At 39.1% G+C, this 18,194-nt stretch overlaps 1 protein-coding gene across 2 annotated transcripts in view; it reads left to right on the top strand.

Annotated features, from left to right (window-relative positions):
• The window catches only part of ATP6V1H (ATPase H+ transporting V1 subunit H), a 120,593-nt gene that overhangs the window by 32,582 nt on the left and 69,817 nt on the right, over positions 1–18,194 (top strand). The window contains exons 7-8 of one of the 2 annotated variants that reach the window (XM_015145372.3): positions 314–367; positions 17,456–17,553. In XM_015145372.3, coding sequence (XP_015000858.1) covers positions 314–367; positions 17,456–17,553 — 152 coding nt within the window. The remainder of the gene's footprint in view (positions 1–313; positions 368–17,455; positions 17,554–18,194) is intronic. The other variant, XM_015145373.3, reaches the window with a different exon arrangement.

Below are 18,194 nucleotides of genomic sequence, written 5' to 3'. Positions count from 1 at the left end.
AAATCTTAAGACTTGGAAATTTACACTGGCTTTACCCATGAAATTTACCTGGAGCTTAGTAGTCAGTTTATTATTGTTCCATTTTTAGCTACTTACTGATAAATATATTATCTGGAAGAGCGTAACGATATTTAGAACATTTTATGTCATCCCCTTGCTTTTTATTGACTAGGATTAGGAATAAAATTATAGGGGAAAAATTATTACATAGAATTAGGGGAAAAATTTGCTTAGCTCCCTTTTGTAAGCTGATACATTAGGATAAAATCAAAACAAAACAAAACTAAATAATGAGTTATTTATTTCGTAATAGAAACTGCGTGGTAGCGGTGTTGCTGTTGAAACAGGAACAGTCTCTTCAAGTGATGTAAGTATATTCCTTCACTGGCCTCCTAAACATCCCCAAAATAAATTATTTTGAGTCAATATACACTTAAAATTTTGAAGGTGTTTACTAGTTCCCCAACTATAAATCCATGGTCACCTCCAATTAGGTTAATTGTAATATAAACTATATATAAATATTGATAGTCTATGAGGATCATCTTTTCTGTGGTAGTCATAAGACTTGTTCTTCCCTGTTGCTCTTTTTTCCAGGTGACTTTTGTTTCAGACCTGAGAATCAAAGCAAAAATATGAATTCAGAAGCACAACTGGAGCAAATAATCATAAAATTTTCCTTTAAACTTCAATTATCTGATTAAACTGTCTAATATCTGTCTAATCAACAGGTGAACAAAAGCATCAAACATTTGAAAGAAATTCGGTTACGTTCGTTTATTTATTTATTTATTTATTTATTTATTTATTGAGACAGAGTCTAGCTCTGTCCTCCAGGCTGGAGTGCAGTGGCACAATCTCAGCTCATTGCAACCTCTGCCTGCTGGGTTCAAGTGATTCTCCTGCCTCAGCCTCCCGAGTAGCTGGGATTACAGGCATGCACCACCACGTCTGGCTAATTTTTGTATTTTTAGTAGAGATGGCCAGGCTGGTCTTGAACTCCTGGCCTCAAGTAATCTGCCTGCCTTGGTCTCCCAAGGTGCTGGGATTACAGGTGTGAGCCACCGCACCTGGCCAAGAAATTCAGTTCCTTGATGGCACTAAAACTGACTGCTATACTGTGAAGCTCAAGGCTTTATGTGGAGCTACATGGTAGCCAGCCCCTTGCTCTACTTTCTTTTTTGACTAATCTCTTTCCACTTTTTTTTTTTTTTTAAATGCCTGTCACCAGGCTGGAATGCAGTGGTGTGATCTCAGCTCACTGCAACCTCCGCCTCCCACGTTCAAGTAATTCTCCTACCTCAGCTTCCTGAGTAGCTGGGACTACAGGCGCCCGCCACCATACCCAGCAAATTTTTGTATTTTTAGTAGAGACGAGATTTCACCATGTTGGCCAGAATGGTATCGATCTCTTGACCTCATGATCCGCCCGCCTTGGCCTCCCAAAGTGCTGGGATTACAGGATTACAGGCAGGAGCCACCACACCAGGCCTTCTTTCCACATTTTTGTAGAGCCAAAAGGTTAAAGGTTAAAACTAATTATGGCTCCCCAAGTTCCTTTCTTGGCTAAAGTTATGTTTTCCATTTGGGAATGGCTTAACTTTGCTGTGCTGTAGGAATAGCTCAGGAATTGGAAGTAAGTTTGGACAAGTTAACAATGTTCATGATGAGAGCCAGTTAATAGAAAGACAGGGAAAATGGAGACAGAAACAGAAGTGTGTCTAGCTTCCTTTGCTGAAAGTATCTCTAGGAAACTAGGAAGCATCTTTAGAGGGTAGTTTCTGTAATCTGCCTGTAATAGACCCAAGTGAAGCTCTGTAGGAGCCATTTAATATCCCTATTGGTTACTGGTACTTCCATAATCTGAATGAATGTCACGGGTATGTATGTTCTAAGACCATAGATGGCAGCAAAATCCATTTTGAAGCTGGGCTTCTCTTGGAGCATGGGTTGAAGTGTTTGATGACTCATATGTTAGGTCAGAAAATGGCTATTAGCCTTCTGAAGTGGAATCAGAAAAAGGTATGGAACTAGATGCGCCATCTTGGGTCCATGGTGGGCTGAGGAAATGATGGGTAAGACTTGTTTCTCAGTCAGAAGCAGATGTTTACATTGAGAATCTTTATTTTGCTTAAATTGGGAATCTTTATTTCATGTGACTTGAATTTCTACCAGCTTGAAAAATTATTTAGCATATTTTAGACATATAAACTTATTTAAGCGATTGTCAAAGCATTTTAAGTTATTAAAAGCTTAAATAAGGAAATGCAAACTCTGCTGACATGACATCCTTATTTTGCTGCTTTCTGTGCAATGTGTTAGAAAAAAAAATTAATTGAGTTGGCAGTGTGTTGGTCTAAGTGGTTTACCTGGTAGATTCATATATATCCTAAATGGAATTCACATCAGGAGTGATTGTGAGTTAGGAAAAGATGGCCTTTGGTTTCCTACCTTCTTCCCTTTAATGACTCTTAACCCTGAACATATTTTTGGACTCCTCCTGAAGTTCTTACTTTTTTAGATGGCTGTCTACTTGAAAAGCAGACCTCCATGTGTTGAGAGTAGGGCGTCAGCCCTTCCTTTGATTCTTGTATTTCCATAGGGAAATCTTAATCTAGCAGCTAATGTTCATTGAGCACTTACTCTATGCCTGGCACTTACTCATTTTACATTTACATCGCCTTGAATATTTACACTCCCTGTTCAATATGTCGTATCATTAGCCACATTTTATGGATGAGTAGTGAGACCAAACAGAAAAACATACCAACATGCCCGAGGTCACACAGAGACTCTGAAGAAATGGATTGCTTAGGGAATTACTTGTGAGGCAACTGAGTTGGAATTGCATCTTTAGGCATTCCTTAAGTCACATTGTTTACTCAGACTTTTTAAGGTATCAGTATCATATATTTAAATCATATCTTTTCAGAGTGGAGAAAAGCAGTTTGGTAAACTGCATTACAAATTATTGCCACTTGATGTCAGTATAAAACAAGTTTTACACTGCAAAATGTGAAATAAACATGATTCAACAGTCTTTTCAAAATGACCTCAGAAGCATCATTTTAAGTTGAGTGGATCATTAAAAACATTTTTTTTTTTTGAGATGGAGTCTCACTATGTCACCAGGTTGGAGTGCAGTGGCGCGATCTCAGCTCACTGCAACTTCTGCCTCCCAGGCTTAAGCGATCCTCCCACCTCAGCCCAACCACCACCGCCAACCCTTGACCCCTGTCCCGCCAGTAGCTGGGACTACAAGCACGAGCCACCATGCCTCACCAATTTTTTTTTGTATTTGGTAGACACAAGGTCTCACTATCTTGTCTAGGCTGGCCTTGAACTCCTAAGCTCAGGCAATCTACCCGCCTTGGCCTTCCAAAGTGTTGGGATTATAGGCGTGAGCCAGTGTGCCCAGTGAAACATTTTTATTTAAATGACATTAGATAAGTGGAATTTCCTTAAAGTCTATTATTTTTCTTCTCCTAATTGTGAAAATAGACATCAGATTATATGTACTTACTTTAGACTGATTCTTAAACGTGAATTGTAAGTCTTTTCTTCTGAGGAAGGCAGGATAGCGTGGAAGTGGATTGTTGTACTGATGCCCTGATGAAAGAATACTGTGAGTCTGTAGCAGGATGAGCCACAGACAAAACTCCTCAGACACCGAGTTAAAGAAGGAAGGGGTTTATTTGGCCGGGGGCATTGGCAAGACTTCTGTCTCAAGAGCCGAGCTCCTCAAGTGAGCAATTCCTGTCCCTTTTAAGGGCTCACAACTCTAAGGGGGTGCATGTGAGAGGGTTGTGACTGATTGAGCAAGCAGTGGGTAGGTGACTAGGGGCTGCATGCACCGGTAATTAGATCGGAATAAAACAAGATAGGGATTTTCACAGTGCGTTTCTATACAATGTAATCTACAGATAACAGAACCAATAGGTCAGGAGTCGATCTTTAACTGCCAGGCCCAGGGTGTGGCGCCTGGCTGTCTGCCTGTGAATTTCATTTCTGCCTTTTAGTTTTTACTTCTTCTTTCTTTGGAGGCAGAAATTGGGCATAAGACAATATGAGGTGTGGTCTCCTCCCTTATTCCCCTCTTTTGAGACTCTCACTCATTTTATTAGTGGAAGTTCTCACTTTCATTTTCACTACCCATGTCTTCTTGCAAAACAGATCAATAGTGATTCATACAGCACACTTGTGCATTATGGTGAACTAAGGTAGCAATGAAGCTTTTTATCATTCGAAGAAGTGCAGGTAGCAAACAAGAGAGCAGTAAGTAGGTTCCTATTACTATTACAACTCTTATTATAAGATTTTTAAATCCTCCTAGCTCTGGGAGCCATTTTCTAAACATGACCCTAGGATCAAATCTATGCCACACTTGCACGGGCATGTGTGCCAGTTTTGTCATATCTCTAACCATGTCTTCAACTGCTTGCCCTTGATTGTCTATGAGTAGGCAGCAATTAGTAAGGTTAAATTTCCTACAGACCTCTCCTTCAGCTGCTAGCAAGTAGTCGAGAGCTAATCTATTTTGATAGCATTTCTCATCTGAGTTTCTTGCCGGGCCAGAATAGTCAAGACTCTGTTGGTTTTATTAGTGATTATTTCTAAGACAGCTTGTAACTGTATGATTCGGTTGATCATGTAAATGGGGGTCCGATATCCCCACGAGCCATCTTGTGCCCAAGTAGCAGGCCTATAATATTGTATGATTCTCTCAGGGGGCCATTTATCATTTTTTCAATTTCTTATAGCTATGTTCTCTTTTTGCGGGATGCATAGACAGGGAAGCCCAGGAGTTCACCTGTTTTTATGGGCAGTAGGAAGAAAGATGGTTTAATAGTGCCAATAACACAACTACCTGCCCACTGGTCAGGTAATTTGGCATAAGCTCTATGCCCACATATCCAGTATAATCCAGTGGGGACTGTCCAGTCCCAGTGGGACTCCGGATGGGTTCACACAGTTTGCAACTTTGGGAATTTACTAAATGAATTTCTGTGTGATTTGAACTCCACCAAGTAACTGTTTCTGTGGTACTGTTATACAGTTTCTGTCTCAGACAACTAAGTCATCCTACGGGGTGAGTGAATTCTTTTCCTTTTCTAACTATGCAATATTGTCCAATAATTGAGGCTTTTAGGACCCAGAAATTATCAGGGTGATTCTTTTAAGCTGGGAATTCATCAGGAACTGGGTCTGTAGGTACTAATTCTCAGGCTTCCTATGTCCATTGATCTCTTATTACAGTTCCTCCACATAGATAACATGAAGTGACATTGAGAGACTGGGCTACATGCTCGGCTAATTGCAAAAACAAATTTTTGTTTTTCCTGAAATTTCTGGTACTGGCACATTTAGTTCATCATAGAAAGTTTGAAACACTGGCTCAGGAGAGCGTTTGTGAACTTCTCCTCGAACCAAGATATTTACTTGAGGATCCAGTCCGGCCCCATCGATTCCTAAGGTCACACGCTCCCCTTTTTTCCAGTGAGGATCAAGGGGATTGGTTATTACTAGCTCTAAGGGGTTACATTGTCCTTTAGGAAAGGAAGGGCCATTTTTTCCTTTTTTGAAGGTGGACTGGATCCTTTTCATCTTTTTTTTTGTTTTTTTTAATCCAAGTGGCCTAAATGACACAAGACCAGTATTTACATTTATTTCCACACAGTCCTAATTTATGACAGATGTACTTATTTTCTGCCATATAGCCTCTTTTCTAATTAAGAGAACCACACCTTATTCCTCACTTACTGCTGTTAATGACAGCACAGGCATCAAATTTTAAGGTGACTTGTTTGGGCACCCTTTTTTCTTCTGTTTTGGCTAACACTTTACTCGTATCATTTATGAGCCCCTACCAGTCTTCAGTTCTTAATCTTATTTCAAAAACTGTGGTCATGGGAGGCTCAGGTGGGTCATAACACACATCAGATTGGTTATTTCCTGGGCTACATACCTTGTATAGAATAACATTATGCAAACAAGTTATTTTTAGAGTTCTAGTACACTTATAATAACTGTAAAATAGTAGGACCATAGCAACCTTTTGTCCTACCTCAGTGACTTGATGTATACACTGGAAATAGCCCTCAATCTGAGGAAGGTCAGGTGAAGTCCTTACTGTACAAGTCCAAATTTTAAGGAAAATGAGTCCCGCGATGAGTTTCCTTGTGCTTTGGCCGTGCGTGGACCAGTCAGCTTCCGGGTGTGACTGGAGCAGGGCTTGTCGCCGTCTTTAGAGTCACTTTGCAGGGGTTGGCGAAGCTGCTCCCGTCCATGTACCACTTACAGTCTACTCATGTTCAAGGATGATCTCGGAGGTTGGGCCTGCTAGAATAAACTGAGTCCAACACCTCTACACAGTTATGTTCAACTGGGCTCTCTGATACTGGGAGCAGGGTAGTGGGGTTTAGGGTGTTGCACACTTCAATGGTTATGTGGGGATTTTCACATAGCAAGGTTTGGTACTTGGTTAATCTAGCATTTGTTAACCAATGATGTCCTTTGGTATTTATTAAAGTTACCACAGCATGGGAGGCCTTTATATTCAGGTTTTGCCTAAGGGTTAGTTTATCTGCTGCTTGTGCTAACAGGGCCATTGCTGCTAGGGCCCTTAGACCTGGGGGCCAGCCTTTGGAAACCTTGTCTAGCTAGTTGTTTTGAGAGATAGGCCACTGGCCTTGGCCAGGGCCCCACAGTCTGGGTTAAAACTCCAACTGCCATTTTTTCTCTTTCTGACGCATAGAGTGTAAAGAGTTTTGTCAGATCAGGTAGCCTCAGGGCTGGGGCCAACATGAGTTTTTCTTTTAACTCATGAAAAGCTCCTTGCTGTAGGTTGTAATAGATGTCGTTTATCTAATCTACATTTTTATTAACTGTCACCTACTAAAATATTGACTCAAATCCTGCAGCTGTTTGATTTCAAGCTTTAAATTAATCTGGTATTCCTCATGGGACTCCAATTGCATCTAAATAAACAGGAGAGTCGAAGGACCCATAAGGGGCTTCTCTCGCTTGACGATGTCTTATTTTTTTCCTTCTGGTTGATGAAATGCCAGGGTGAAAGGGATAGCCAATTGGACCAAAGCACAAGTGCCACTCCAGTTATTCAGCAGCGTGCCCAGTAAAGATCCACCACAATACCACCATACATCCGTTCGGGGATGAACAAGTGCTGACTGATTGATAAGTGCTTGAAAATTCTTAAGCTTACTGCATCCTTTCAGGTCTCTAAGGAATGCTAAGTTTCCTCTCTGTCATGAGAGACACGAAGTGAACTTAGTGTTGGGAGACGGAAGCTGGATGGCCCTCGGGGGCTGAACCATAGGGTGCTGAACTTTGGGATATAGCAGAGAGAGCTTGGCATGACTTATTAGTCCAGGCTGTAGAATCCTGGAAAAGAGCTACCATGCAGCCTACGCCTGGTCGACTGGAAGACCACCTTAGTGGAAAGGGGACAGTCTGGGCCTCTGGCCTGCCATGTGCACAAGCATAACAATTGCTTTTGTTTAACGTGCAGATGGAATATTTGATCCATTTTAACCAGGCATTTGTATCTTGGTATCCTGTCTTAATTGCTAAAGTTTGTTTTAAGTCTTTAACTTCTATGATCCTCTAGTAAAATGAATGTATGGTTTTAGGGAAATTACAAAAACTGGTTGGGGCAGTCCATCCTTGCTCTTTAGTGGTCCACAGAATGTTGGACCAACTATGGCATGAAAGCTCTATATCGGGGGGAGCAACACTCTTGGTTGGCACTGGGGTCTTTATCGAAATCTCCCCGGATTAAATGGTCCTAGTTTACTAATGTCTAGTCTGAGGAGAGTCAGGAGGGACAGAAGTACTTTTCTGAAGTAGAAAGCTATCTTTGACTTGGCAAGTCTTCACAGGGTATAACAAAGCAAGCATTAAATGCAATAGTTTGAGGCGAAATTGACTTGGTTATATTAGTAACTAGATGGTCAGCAATAGAGCGAGGAAAGAAGAAAGAGTAATAGAATAGATGAAAAGAGTTAAATTTTTCTTAGCTTTAGTTTGGTAGGGTTTTACCCTGGGACTATGGCCCATGACTCTGGAGGGGGTGGCGCTTTCTTGACTCGGATGTGTTGAGTCCATCCTTTTTTTGCTGCAGGATGTACAGCAGTCTTGGTGGTTAGCAGCACAAGGTAGGGTCCTTCCCAGGCTGGCTCGAGGTTTTCTTCTTTCCACCTTTCGATGAGCACGTGATCTTCAGGCCGGTGCTGGTTTACTGGAAATTCTAAGGGTGGTACATGTGCTAAAAGACTTTTAGTTTTTTTTTTTTTTGCGAGAAAAGAAAGTGGAAAATAAACCAAGTATGTAATTTTTAAGAAACTGACCTTTTGTTTTAAATGTGGGGATCTTGGCAGTGGACTTTATAGTCCTTAGTGCCTTTTTTACTGAGAAATTTCCTTTAGCACCTATTTTTATTAGTTTTTAAACCAAAGAAAGCCAAATGCCATTTTTACATTTAACTGCTTCTCGTATGATTTTTATACCAGATAAGCTAAATGTTATCTTTATATTAGTGTGTTATTAATGTGAAACCTAATTTTAATAAAACCTTGTAGACATATTTATTTAATTTTTAATATTTGACCCTAAGGTAAGATTTTATAGACTCTTTTCAGCCTCTTATAATTTTTGCTAAAGAGCGGGTTGGTGCTTTAAGAAAAACCTGTTATGCTTTTACTTTAATGTCCAGTTCACAGAAAAACTGGATGATACTTCTTTAACGTTAGCTAATATGTTTACACACAGAATGTTCTTTACAATTAACATTTTAAAACTTGCTTAAACCTTCAAAATAATAATTTTTTAAAACTTTTTAATGTAGGTAAAAATGTATGTTCTTTTGCCTCCTTAAAATTCTTTTACCAAAGGTGTATTTTGCTTTTCTTATACACCTTGCACATAAATTTTTCGGTTTTTTTTTTTCAATAGTTTTACATTCAGGAGGCCTAGTTACTTTTAAATTATACAACATTTTTTTGCATAAATCCTTTTTTTTAAACACACATTTTTTTATAACCTTTTTTTTTTCTTTTACGACTTTTACAGGCAATTTTTCGACATGCCTTAACTTTCTGACTTACTACAAATACTTCTCTTTTTAAACAACCAGTTAATTTATTTCAGGACAAGAATTTACCATATAACACTCTTTTTATATAAATTCCGCCCCTCCCCCCCTTTTTCCCTTTTTTTTTCAAAGGTGATAACCATTCTTTTCCAAAGCGAACCTTTTTTTACGACTGTCTAAGGCCCCAAAAATAGAAGTTACTATAATACATGTTACACTGTTAACTTAGCAAACTTTACTTTGTTGAAAACCTTGTAAGTTTGGGATTTTAATTATCCTTTGCTATTAATAAGACCTTGTTTTGTCCAAATTAGAATTGGTATGATGGCTTTTAAAGGAATAGTGTACACTTTTTTTTTTTTAACTACTTGTGTATCTCTTTCTTTGACTTTGTCTCTCTTGGACTTTCCTTTTGCCTCTTCTCTTCTTCTCTCTCTCTCTCCTTGACTCCCTCTTTGTCTGTCTCTTCCTCTCTCTCTCTTTGCCTCTTTTCCTCTCTGTCTCTTTCCTTTCTCTCTCTCTGCTGGTCTTTCCTTGCCTCTGCCAGCCGCTTATGCATCTCTTCTCTCAACCACTGTGTGTTGGGGGCGGGGGGTCTAAAACCAGCTGTAACCAAGTGTCTGTGTACAGGAACTGGTCTGGGTTCCCTGGCTTGCATGTCACCTTGTGCTATACCTTTGAAACAAGGGATCTGTTCAGGTTTCTTTCTAATGGCCAGCCTACCTCTAATGCTGGCCAGTCTATCTTACACAAAGTTTTAAGTTTTCCTGGTGTCATAGTACTCCATAGTCTCCCTTAAATCCTTTTTTTGAAAATTTTCAACATAGTTCCTAGTGGGGTGGGCTTACTTTGTGCCTTACCCATGTTTCCTCTAGACAAAACACCACGCTCACACCACACACACACCACAAAACAAAGAATGGGTAAAAAGGGCACACACACACTTTTGTAGTTTACACAAAACCAAAATCAAAACCAAAATCAGAGTATCCAGAAATCCAAACCAGGTCAAAACCAAAACCAAAGTATCAAGCAATCCAAGTCAAGTCAAAAATAAAAACCAAAGTGCCGGTACAGGCACACCGTGGTGATCAGGCCGCGCTTCCACTCAAATGGAGTGGGCAAGTTCCCATCACCGGTCCTGTCAAGCAAATCAAACCAAATCAAAACCAAAAGCAAAGTGCCGATAAAGGCACACCATGGGTGATCAGGCCACGCTTCCACTCAGACGGAGTGGGCAAGTTTCAAAGACTAGTCTTACCAAGTTTTAGATGTCCAGATTCCAAGTGCCCGTTCCTTCCCGGTGTTCAGCCACTGCGTTGATCCTCCACGGGGGCCTACCACACACTGCTGTGGTGAGGCATCCCACCGGAGCAAATGCCTACCCAGTAGAGCTCTCAGGATCCGCATCACTCGGGCTAGTCGCAGTCCCCCGCAGGGATGTTCCACAGGGCAGGCTCAAGCCGCCTAAGGAGCTGCCTCGACCATCCGCCAGTCACCTCACTTCCGGGTCAGGGAACCAAGAAATGTAGCAGGATGAGCCACAGACAAAACTCCTCAGACACCGAGTTAAAGAAGGAAGGGGTTTATTCGGCTGGGGGCATCGGTGAGACTTCTGTCTCAAGAGCCGAGCTCTCAAGTGAGTAATTCCTGTCCCTTTTAAGGGCTCACAACTCTAAGGGGGTGCATGTGAGAGGGTCGTGACTGATTGAGCAAGCAGGCGGTATGTGACGGGGGGCTGCGCGTACCGGTAATTAGATTGGAACAAAACAAGATAGGGATTTTCACAGTGCGTTTCTATACAATATCTGTAATCTACAGATAACAGAACCAATAGGTCAGGGGTCGATCTTTAACTGCCAGGCCCAGGGTGCGGCGCCGGGCTGTCTGCCTGTGGATTTCATTTCTGCCTTTTAGTTTTCACTTCTTTCTTTGGAGGCAGAAATTGGGCATAAGACAATATGAGGGGTGGTCTCCTTTAACTGCTTCACAAGCTTTGGAAGATTTAGAAAGAACCTGGAGATTTCTTTCTTTCTTGGTTTTCCTTTTTCCTCTGCCTAGCTTCATACAGTATGCATAGGCAGGAGAACGATTGATAAGGGAGCCCTCCATGTGTCTGTGTCCTGTTCTCTGTGATTTGTGTTGCAGAATCAGTCTGGCATGAGTAGTTGCTAGATGAATGTGGTGTCACTGGTAGTGACTTAAGTTGCCAGGTCCTTCTTGCTTGTTTCATCTTGCCTCTTGATTTAGTGGAGCAGTCATGTCCAGTAGAATCTTCTGTGATGGTAGAAATGCTCACGATAGCTGTACTGTCCCTTAGGGCAGCCCCTAGCCATATGTGGTTCTGGATCCCTTGGAAGTGTGGCCGGTGTGAGTGAGGAAGTAAATTTTCAATTTTATTTAGTTTTAAAAAGAGCTTTATTGAAATATATTTCAAATGCTATAAAATGCATCATTTTGCCATTCAGTGGTTTTTAATGTATTTACAGAATTGTGCAGCCATTACCACCGTCTAACTTCATAACATTTTAACATCTCAGAAAAACAAACCAACCAACCCTGTACACATTAACAGTCTTCCCCATTCCTGTTCTTGCCTCCAAGCCCTGGCGACCACTAACCTACTTTCTGTCTTGGGATTTGCCTCTTTTGGACATTCCATGTAAATGAAATCATACATGGTCTTCTGTGACTGGTTTCCTTCACTTCGCATAATGTTTTCAAGATTCATCCGTGTTTTAGCATGCAGTAACAGTATTTTAGATTGAGAGGAAAAGGGACTTAGGTTTTTTTTTTTTTTTTTGTAGAGATGGGGGTTTCGCCATGTTGGCCAGGCTGGTCTTGAACTCCTGACCTCAGGTAATCTGCACACCTCAGCCTCCCAAAGTGCTGGGATTATAGGTGTGAGCCACCATGCCTGGCCCAGGACTTAGGTTTTTTTTGGCTTTTGACCAGATTCCTTAAATTGTTTTCTGTGGCAGTTCTAATATTCTTGTTAATGGGAGGCTAGTTTCACTGCTTTGGCTTTGTTTTTAATTTAATGCTGTGCTGATATAATACTTGTCACCCCTTCAGAAGAGGTGGAAGACTTCTTTGCTTTAGTTCTTTACTGCTTTGTTTATAAGACCATCAAAAGTGCTGATTAAGTAGCAGAAATTAGTGGGCCACATCAGTTACAGACTTCACATACTGCAGGCCTGTCCTTAAATTGTAGTCTGCTCTAGCTGGTGAGTTGTGAAGTTTGTGGGGACCTGGAGTAACTCACAGGCAATTACAGACAGTCCCTGACCTACGATGGTCCAACTTACGATTTTTCAACTTTACAATTGTGTGAAAACCGTATACATTTGGTAGAAATAGTACATCAGGTATCCATACGACCATTATGATTATCACTTTCAGCATCGTCTTCAATAAATTACACGAGCTGTTCAACACTTTATTATAAAATGGGCTTTGTGTTGATTTTTGGAAGGATTGCCTGCAGATATATTCTGCAATGCAAAAGAAAATTAACTGGTAAAGTAAGTATAAGACTTTCTTTTACATGTCATTTTCAAAGTATAGCACTGATAACAACAATAAGCTAACCTAATACTATGTATTTATTAGTTATGTTCTTGGAAGTTGCATACAAAGCAATAATTTATAAAGAAGATCACGTTTTTTTAGTTATGCCAACAATTTTTTTTCTGTAATAAAGATTCCTACTAGTCATGTAATTGAATTACTAGATTAAGCACATTAGATTGAAAGCAATACTTTGAAGATTTATAAATTTGTAAAACATTAGTAAAACAATTTTTTTTTTTTTTTGGTAAAACTGTATCTTAATTTAGATATTTTATGACTGCTGACTAGAGGATCTCTTTTAATCAACCAACTTCAAGAGAATTCTTGGGGTATATCTGTATTTTAGTTCCTGAATATTGATGATAATAGTATACTTTACAATTGTTTAGTGTTTTATAGCAATTGATTTCAGTGTCATAGCAGTTTTTTTTCCCCCAGTGGTAGAGATATTATTTTTCTTTTTCTTTGCTAACAAGAAAACAATTTTCAATAAGTTAAGTGATTTGCCCAACATTATGTGATAAAACTTCTGGTTCCTGTTGCAGTGTTCACTCTGTCCTTCTCCCTCTCTAGTCCTCTTTTACTTTTTTTTCTCTATTTCTTTTTTTAAATTATGTCATAACTTACATAAAGGAAAATGCAAAGATGTTAAATGTTCAGCGGGATACATTTATACCTCATAATGCCTCCTACTGCCTTCACCTCGACTCACACAAAGTTTATCATTATTATGACGTCTATTACCATAGAGTAGTGTTGTCTAATCTTGAACTCTATTTAATGGAATCATATACAGTATAAACTCTTATGTGTCTGAACTCTCTTGCTTAATACTGTGTCTATCAAATTTGTTCGTTGCATTTAGCAGTAATTCTTTTTCACTACAGTATAGTATTTCATTATATGAATATTACTCATTCTCTTATTGATGGATATTTGGGTTGCTTCTAGTTTTTTGACTCTTGTGAATAATTTTGCTGTGAACATTCTTGTACATATCTTTTGCAGATGTATACCTTTATGTCTGCAGCACCTAATTTTAGAATAGAATTGCTGATTAATGGGGTGTATGTAAATTTAGTTTTCGTGAGTCTTGCCAGTTTTATGTTTGTGTGCCCTTCAACAAAGTATGAAAATTCCATTTGTTTCATTTCTTTACTGACACTTGATATTGTCCTGTGTTTCTTTAAGTGTCGGTATTGAAGTAAAAATCACACATACACATGTATACTATCGCCTTTTAGTTTTAAGAGAAAAAAAAAGTTTAATAGTCACGAAACATATTAATTACTTTTAGAACTTTGATCAGCATCTTTTCATTTCACTTAAAACTGCTTTCTGGGACTTATTTTAGTCAATTGTGTATTTGAAAAGTTCATCTTTGTGCTTCACTGATACCAATGTGCTGTGCCTTTTCATCATGTATCTGTGGAACAGATGCCTTTTATTCCAAGCAGACTTGTTTTCTCAAGTGCTGACAATTCCAGAATGTAGATGAATACTTTCTTTATTCTTTTTCACTTAGTTTGCACTGAAATCCTAGCATTATGAAGATGAATATTGAAAATTTGTAAACGTTTTTATAACATTAGTTTTACTTTGTACATACACTATCCTTGATGTTTTTATGTTTCTTTTATTGCCTACTTATTTTGCAGTTCCTCAGTTATTGAATTTGTAATTCTTTAGTGTATGGATCTTTGAGACTACATTCACCAGAAAGGTGAATACTGTATTTGCTATTTTCTTTGTGCTGTGACTTTCACTGTAATATAGTAAGAGTTTGCATTTTCAGCAACATTGAAGAATTTGTCTAAATGACATTCTCTTAAATGTGTTGAGAAGTGAAAATAGTGTTTTTCTCTGCCATTGAGGTTTGCCGCATAGAAAGTGCATGTTGTGGCAAGTTCTTAGCCCAGAATGCTTGGCACAGTACAAAGAATACTAGCTCAAGCGTGAAGAGAGTTGACTTCTAGTGCCAATCTAAGATTAACTCACTATTTTCTTTTTTTTTTTGAGAAAGGGTGTCACTCTGTTGCCCAGGCTGGAGTTCAGTGACGCCGTTTCTGCTCACTGCAGCCTCTGCCTCCTGGGTTCAAGCGATTTTCCTGCCTTACCCTCCTGAGTAACTGGGACTACGGGTGCCTGCCTCCATGCCCAGCTATTTTTTGTATATTTAGTAGAGACAGGGCTTTGCCATGTTGGCCAGGCTGTTCTCAAACTTCTGACCTCAAGTGATCCTCCCTCCTCGGCCTCCCAAAGTACTGGGGTTACAGGTGTGAGCCACTGTGCTTGGCCAACTCAGTATTTTCATTTCAGCAAATTATATCACCTTTTTATGTCTTGGGTTCTTCTTCTGAAAAAATGAGTATTGTAATAATCAGCTGTTGGTATCATAAAAGGGGAAATTTTTATTTCACCTTTAACTTCAATTTAAGTGAAAGACAAGGACGTAATGCACTCTACTTTGCATAATTGAAGGCAATAATTTAATCATTTTTCATGCTGATTCTTTCTGTACTCTGAAGTAATCTCTGGAATGGTACGGCTACTGCCTGATAGTGTGCAATAGGAGAGAGTATGTCAGGTTTAGGACCAGCACTTTTTATATGCTCATTTGTAATGGGAATACTGAAGCTATAAATAACAACCAAGAATCCATTCTTGTGGTTTGTTATGTATTTCAACATAGCATGGTGAGTAGCCACAGAAAAGAAAGACTTACCCTGAAACAAAGAATTTTTGTGATGAGAGGAAACTGATGGTAGATGGGAGAGAAGAGGGTGCTCAACGTTGCCTTTTTATTCATTTGTCTAGAAATCTTGCTGGGTTATCTCTCTAAACAGGAAATATGGGATTCCTCTTCTTTAGAAAAAGTTTCTACCTGATGACTTAATTGGAAAAAATATATGTTTTTTTCATTATGGAATATTGTTTTAGAGCTGAAAATGCACTATTTATCTGTCTTTAATTTTTTGCTAATGTTTTGAGTTTTCAGGCAAATTATATTACTAGATTTATTGTGTTTTTTTTGTGGAACTAAATTAACTGCTTTTTAGGTACAACCCAAGATAACCTTTTCTTGATACATGTGACTGTTCCACCAAATGTACTTATATTGTTGTGTTTCTGTATTAAAGTGCCTGGAATTTCTTTGAAGTGTTAGATTTTTATGAACGTTATTTAAATTAGAACAAAGTTTAGTAGCATCATGTATGTTAGGTTCTGTGAATTTATATAACACCCATGATTCTTTCCTTAAAAATTTTTTTTTGAAATTAGCATGTTCATTTTGAAGGCTGTTGTCTGAAATTTCCTTTGCTTTCTCTACTTCTTGTTTTTTTTTTTGAGATGGAGTCTTGCTCTGTCGCCCAGGCTGGAGTGCAGTGGCGTGATCTTGGCTCACTGCCACCTCTGCCTCCTGGGTTCAAGCGAATCTCCTGCCTCAGCCTCCTGAGTAGGTGGGATTGCAGGTGTGCGCCACCATGCCTGGCTAATTTTTGTATTTTTAGTAGAGATGGGGGTTGGCCAGGCTGGTTTTGAACTCCAGAGCCCAAGTGATCCGCCCGCTTTGGCCTCCCAAAGTGCTGGGATCATAGTCGTGAGCCACCGCACCCAGCCTCCTTTCTCTACTTCTTAAAGTCTTAAGGCTTATTGTATATAATTAAGGAAAAGCCCAGGTCAGATGTTCCCACTAGCTTTGGTAAAATGAAGGGACTTGCAACTTTCTGGAAGTATTACTCCTGTTTATTTTAAGTTTCAGGTTTAAGCACAATTTGTAAGGGACAGTGTTATTGAACTGATGGTTTTAAAAATCATAGTCTTTTTCAAGTGTTTAATTAGACTTTATATGCCATATGGGTTTTTTAATAAAGTTTTTATTTATTGAGTTCCTGTGTTTGTCTAGCTGTGTTGTGAAATGAATTATTTATTTATTTACTCTTTTTTGAGACAGAGTCTCACTCTGTCGTCCAGGCTGGAGTGCAGTGGTGTAATCTTGGCTCACTGTAACCTCTGCCTCCTGGATTCAAGCAATTCTCATGCCTCAACTTCCCAAGTAGCTGGGATTACAGGTGTGCGCCACCACGCCCAGCTAATTTTTTGTATTTTTAGTAGAGACGGGGTTTCACCATGTTGCCTGGGCTGGCCTGGAACTCCTGAGCTCAGGAAATCCACCCATCTCAGCCTCCCAAAGTGCTAGGATTACAGGCATGAACCACTGTGCCTGGCCTGAATTATTTTTCTTAAATCTAACAGTATTCAGGATGCTTGGCAGTGTTGTTCTCAAAAGGATGAAGAAATTTCATATTGAAAAAGTTCAGTAACTTGTCTGAGGTCATTTACATATAGGCCTATCTTGAAGTATTTACTCTTCTTTTTGTTAATTTTATTCTTTGATAGTTCTGTAATTATGTGGAACAGTATTCTCTCTCTATAGTATCTTTATTCAGGGATATGTGAAACACTGTAAGGCAATATGCTTATTTATCAAACTGTATCAAATATAAATTATTTTGTTCCAGATTTCCCTAACTGTGTGTTAAGTAGTCTTGACTTGTGTAGATTTAATTCAGGAGACAAAATCTGGTTCATTTCTAAGAGGTAGAGATTAAAGCAAACATGAGGATTAACTTTTGAAAAGAGATTAGGGAATTTTGGATGCTCAGATGCTAATTCCAGTAAGTAATCAGACTTTTCGTTTAGAAATGTGTATCTGATCGCATGACTTTAAATGCTTTCCAATTAAAAAACTCAACACTTCTTCTTGTGCAGAGTTCACAGTATGTGCAGTGTGTGGCCGGGTGTTTGCAGCTGATGCTTCGGGTCAATGAGTACCGCTTTGCTTGGGTGGAAGCAGATGGGGTAAATTGGTGAGTGCCCTTTACTTTTAATGTAAAATAGCATTTACAAGCGTCCTTCCTTGACATTTTCAAAGAAATATGTAATCATCTAAAAGAAATATTTTATTTTTTTCATATCTGTTTAACAGTTGACTATACTAACCTTCTTAGAAGTCTGTAGCTATCAAACTGAGCCCCTTTCCTTGCTTGATCTGTGCTTTTATAAGAGGTTAAGGCCTCTTAAGAACCTAATGCTTAACAGGACAGATTCCAGGTACTCAGAATATAAAAAAATTAAAAAAAATATTTTATGATGAATGTAGGCAAAAATCAACAAGAAAAGTTCTTACCTAAGAGTGAATATAAACCTTTCTTTCTAATGCCATATAATTTAACCCAGTCTTTGTGGGATCCTAATTTGCAGGTATAGAAACTTTGAGGAGCTGTCTGTTCAGGCTTATATAGACAAGCAACTGAAAACCTCCAAAACAATGGAAATCTTGTTTTACTGTCAGAACATCAACTTATTTGTTCATAATGAGAGATCTAACTGCTCTTAAACCAAATATTCTTTTCAGTTAGCAAGGCATTGTTTCTCTGTTAGAAAATCTACAGAGGAATTTAGGTTATCGACAGTAAGTTGCTTGGTGGGTGAGGATTTAAAGCAAGCA

Source organism: Macaca mulatta, chromosome 8 (genome assembly GCF_049350105.2).
Source record: "Macaca mulatta isolate MMU2019108-1 chromosome 8, T2T-MMU8v2.0, whole genome shotgun sequence".
Taxonomy (NCBI): domain Eukaryota; kingdom Metazoa; phylum Chordata; class Mammalia; order Primates; family Cercopithecidae; genus Macaca; species Macaca mulatta.
This window is presented reverse-complemented; position numbering and strand designations above follow the sequence as displayed.